The 5000-nt window shown below is 52.7% G+C and overlaps 3 protein-coding genes across 3 annotated transcripts in view; 2 read left to right on the forward strand and 1 right to left on the reverse strand.

The window, feature by feature from the left end:
* LOC132463097 (proteasomal ubiquitin receptor ADRM1-like) overlaps positions 1-5000 on the forward strand; it is a 409794-nt gene that overhangs the window by 399512 nt on the left and 5282 nt on the right. The window lies entirely within an intron of this gene.
* The window catches only part of LOC132463270 (troponin C, skeletal muscle-like), a 376397-nt gene that overhangs the window by 306532 nt on the left and 64865 nt on the right, over positions 1-5000 (forward strand).
* The window catches only part of lamb2 (laminin, beta 2 (laminin S)), a gene marked incomplete at its 5' end in the record, with an annotated part of 29730 nt that overhangs the window by 4184 nt on the left and 20546 nt on the right, over positions 1-5000 (reverse strand). Inside the window, 5 exon segments of the mRNA XM_060060230.1 lie at positions 317-461; positions 1757-1960; positions 2638-2879; positions 3544-3728; positions 4259-4449. Of these exon segments, the coding sequence (XP_059916213.1) occupies positions 317-461; positions 1757-1960; positions 2638-2879; positions 3544-3728; positions 4259-4449 (967 nt within the window).

The raw sequence follows: 5000 nt of genomic DNA on the forward strand, positions 1-5000 counted from the left end.
GGGAGCTGAACACCCTTACCAGTACTGCATCAACCATCCTGTTGCGCCATCCTTGGACAGAGAGTCAGGACAGACTGGTTTGAGGGGAGGCTCCGACTACGGGCTCCATGATGCCTGCATGATGTGAGGGGAGCCTCTGTCAACAGGCTCTATGATGTACCGGTACATGATGATGTTAGGGTGTGAGGGGAACCTCTGTCTACAGGCTCCATGATCATGATGATGTTAGGGTGTGAGGGGAACCTCTGCCTACAGGCTCCATGATGTAGATGATGATGTGAGGGTGTGAGGGGAACCTCTGCCCCCGGGGACTCACGCGTGAGGAACTCTCTGATCTGCTTGATGAGGTCCCTCAGCTCGTTGTTGGAGCGCTCCACCTTGTTCTTGGTGGCCGTGGCTCGGTCCAGCGCCGCCTGCGCCTGGCCCTTGGCCTCCTCCGCCCTGCTCTTGGCCTCCGCCACCTGGTGGAGGAGACCCGGGTGGAGAGAGGGGAGAGGTCAGATTGGCTTCCTCCACCTGTTTAGCTCTCGCTAGCATCTAGTCAACAACAGTCTGTGGAGAAGACCTCCCTCTATATTTGTTATTAACTATCAATAGCAGTTACTATTAACTGTCTATTATTAACTATTATAATAATATATAAAAATTCCGTAAGGAACCTATTATCACTATTAAGTCATTAAGCAGGACTTTCAAAGCAGGGAGGGGTTGGACAGTAGAGACAGTTCATTAAGAAGCAGGTAGGGTTAGACAGTACAGAGACAGGTCCTTAAGGAGCAGGTAGGGGTTAGACAGTACAGAGACAGGTCATTAAGGAGCAGGTAGGGGTTAGACAGTACAGAGACGGGTCATTAAGGAGCAGGTAGGGGTTAGACAGCACAGAGACGGGTCATTAAGGAGCAGGTAGGGGTTAGACAGTACAGAGACAGGTCATTAAGGAGCAGGTAGGGGTTAGACAGTACAGAGACAGGTCATTAAGGAGCAGGTAGGGGTTAGACAGTACAGAGACAGGTCATTAAGGAGCAGGTAGGGGTTAGACAGTACAGAGACAGGTCATTAAGGAGCAGGTAGGGGTTAGACAGTACAGAGACAGGTCATTAAGGAGCAGGTAGGGGTTAGACAGTACAGAGACAGGTCATTGAGGAGCAGGTAGGGGTTAGACAGTGCAGAGACAGGTCATTAAGGAGCAGGTAGGGGTTAGACAGTACAGAGACAGGTCATTAAGGAGCAGGTAGGGGCTAGACAGTACAGAGACAGGTCATTAAGGAGCAGGTAGGGGTTAGACAGTACAGAGACAGGTCATTAAGGAGCAGGTAGGGGTTAGACAGTACAGAGACAGGTCATTAAGGAGCAGGTAGGGGTTAGACAGTACAGAGACAGGTCATAAAGGAGCAGGTAGGGGTTAGACAGTACAGAGACAGGTCATTAAGGAGCAGGTAGGGGTTAGACAGTACAGAGACAGGTCATAAATGAGCAGGTAGGGGTTAGACAGTACAGAGACAGGTCATTAAGGAGCAGGTAGGGGTCAGGGTTCATCTTGCTCTTGGATGCCTACAAGTAGACTGGACATTGGGGATCGAACCCATAACCTTTCCGGCCCCCCTTAAAAAGCCAAAACATTAAAACCAATAGACCATGATGGGACAGGAAAGGCATTAGTCGAAGGTTATCACATGACGAGTGTCAAACAGAAAAGGTCCTCAATGTTCAAACGACCCCCCCCCGCGTTCCCCCAGCACGGCGACCGGCCCCCCACCTTGGAGAAGAGCCCCTCCACCTCGCCCATGGCCTTGCTCAGCTCCTCCTCCGCCCGCCGGGAGCTCTCCAGGGCACGCCCGGCCTCCGCCGCCGCCCCGGCGCAGTTCAGGCCGCCGCAGCGCCGCTTCCCCTCGTCGTCACGGCAACCGGCGCCCCCGCACGGGCTGTCGGCACACGGGGCGTCGCCGGGGGCCCCGCACACCTGCCAGGGGGGGGGGGGGGGGGGGGGGGTGGGGGTCGGGAGGCGTGGTTATTGATCTGTTCGTCTCTCAGGACCAACGTTCAAGAGGCATTCGGTGGCGAGGGGAGGACGTGCATTGTGTGTCGGGACCGCAGAGTCGCTCACCAGCTTCCGCGAAAGACTCAGGACTCACTTGTACAGAGATCACCTGGACTCTGCGTAGCCGCCCCCCTTAACCCCCCCCCCCACCACACACCACCACCCTCTTACGCACTTATTGTACGTTGTACGTCAATGCACTTAAAACGGTACTTAGCATCGTGTAGCGTCTTCTCCTAGCTATCTTTGTTGGGTACGGGGAATGGGTTAACCTAGCGATTTGTTAGTGCTTGGCACTTGGTTTCTATGAACTTCCTTACTGTACCGACAGTGCTATATTGTTGTGCCTCTTTCTTCGGTCACTTTGGATAAAAGCGTCTGCTAAATGGCCTGAATGTAAAGGTATCTGTTTAAGCATCTGGTACAATTAATATCTGCAACAACAAATAACATTACGTTTACTATTACAACACAACTAACTTCTCCTTAAATGGTCACTGTTGAATGGCTCCATGTTTGACGGTTATCTCCCCAGTCATCATTCCCCTCTAAACACTAATGTAAAGTTTATATTTAACGACCAGGGAGCAGCAGGGCACCTTCTCGTTGATCTTCTTCATGTCCAGGCCCTGCACGCGGCCGTTCAGGTCCCCGAGGGCCCGCTTGTTGGCCGCGTTCTTGCGATTGAAGTCGTCCTTCTTGGCGGCGATGAGGCGCTCGGTGCGGCGGCGCATGTCCGCCGATTGGCTGACGGTGCTGGGCCGGGTGGTCGTGGACTCGTTGGCACGGCGCTCCGCGTCACGTGACCGGTTGTAGGAGCTGCGGATGCTGTCATAGGCCCCTGAGAAAGAAAACACAGGAAGTGACTACTAGCTAATTCAGTGTGTGTGTGAGTGACTAAACTGCATGACAAAGGTGTAGATATCAAGGACATCACATACAGAGATGAACCAATCAAAGCTTAGTCCCAGTTATGGTAAATGGACTGCATTTATACAGCGCTTTTATAACCAGTGGCCACTCAAAGCACTTTTTGTCACACTATTGCCTAACATTCACCCATTCATGCGAACATTCACACACGGCGGGGTCAACCACGCAAGGCGACAGCCAGCTCGTCAGGAGCAGTCAGGGTGAGGCGTCTCGCTCAGGGACACCTTCACACTCAGCTAGGAGGAGCCGGGGATCGAACTAGCAACCTTCCCGGCTACCAGCCAACCCGCTTATACCTCCGGAGCCAAATGCTAGTCCTATATCATCCATCAAAAATCATCCATCAAAATCATTCATCCCCATAGCTATACACACACAGAACACTCATTCCTCAAAGAACTCACAGAAATAACACACACACACACACACACACACACACACACACACACACACACCTCCAAGCCTTCAGTCAAAAGACAATTTTCTAGTATGGCAACATACTAGACAATAAAGCTTTTTGAATCTTGAATCTTGAATAACCCGCGTAACAACACGCTAACCCCGCCGCTCACCCAGGAAGTTGGAGTTCTTGAGGACGTCCAGTTGTCTGTGGAGCTGCTCTGAGGTGAGGTTCAGGGCCTTGGCCTCTCTCTCCAGGGCGCTGAGCTCCTTGCTGGCCTCAGAGTTGCTGTCCTGGACCATGGTCAGATCCCCCTCCAGGCGGTTCAGCGTGTCCGTGGTCTCGCCGATCTGAGCCCTGCGGGGTGGGAACCAAGAGTAAACGTGTGAATGCAGACAATGCTTCTCCAGGTACAGCCTTACATTTGTATTTATGTCATTGAGCTGACGCTTTTATTAAAAGTAAGATAACAAAGGTGTGTTTGTTATAAAAAATGGATCGCTGTTCGGAACCGTAAGGATGATCAAAGAACCAAGTGCCGTGCACTCACAATCGCTAGGTTAACCCATTCTCCGTATGCAACAAAGAGCTAGGATAAGATGCTGGTACTTTTTCTAAGTGCAAGGACGTACAACATACAATAAGTGCGCAAGATGATGTGTGACGGCTTGTGTCCATGAATGACAAGGCAGTACCTCACACCGATGCCCCCCCGTGTGCCTTCCTCTTTCCTCGCTCTGAACCGGCTCAGATCAATAAAAAGCGCCATCCTATATTTCTAGAACCAAGGTATCTCCCTGGATCAAACCCATGTGCCTTGCTCAAGCACCAGCCTACGGTGAACCAGCAACCCTCCCAGTCACCAGGCGGCCAGCGGGCCTCAGTACCTGAGGTCCTCGATGAGCTCCATCAGGGTTCCCACGGCGGTGGCGGTGGCGTTGCGGGCGTTGACGATCCCCTGGGCCTGGGCCAACTTCTCCTCCAGGTCCCGGAAGGCCTTCTCGTAGGCCCCGGTCAGCCCCGTGCTCTGGATCTCATGGGCCCGGCCCGCCAGGGTCTTGGTGCGAACCGCCAGGTCCTGGAAGGTAAACGGTTAATGGTGAATGGACGGCATTTTATATCGCGATTTTCTAACCAGTGGCCACTCATAGCGCTTTACAATATCGCCTAACATTAACAGGTTCATGCGCACATCCACAAACAGACGTCGGTGTCAACCACGCAGGGCGACAGCCAGCTCGTCGGGAGACGTTAGGGTGAGGTGTCTTGCTCAGAGACACCTTGAAATTCAGCTAGGAGGAGCCGGGGATCGAACTAGCAACCCCTCCGGTCACCAGCCTACCCGCTCCACCTCATGAGCCCCATGCCGCCCTCGTAACGTAACTGACGTTGCTGAATCGATATCTGGATCACTAGAGAGTACTTTCTCTTTTCCTCAGAGAAGAGGCTGCGTAAACTCGGGTGCAAGTGCATTAGGAGACCTCAGAGATCCTGAGGCAGCCCTTTGATTGGCTGTGGGACCTTTGGTATGTTTGAGTAGGGCCTCTGTTGTCAGTGAAATGATCTCTCGACAGCAGTAAGTAGTAAGTATGTAGAGGGATCGACCGATACCGATTTTTAAGGGCCGAT

Source organism: Gadus macrocephalus, chromosome 1 (genome assembly GCF_031168955.1).
Source record: "Gadus macrocephalus chromosome 1, ASM3116895v1".
Taxonomy (NCBI): Eukaryota; Metazoa; Chordata; class Actinopteri; order Gadiformes; family Gadidae; genus Gadus; species Gadus macrocephalus.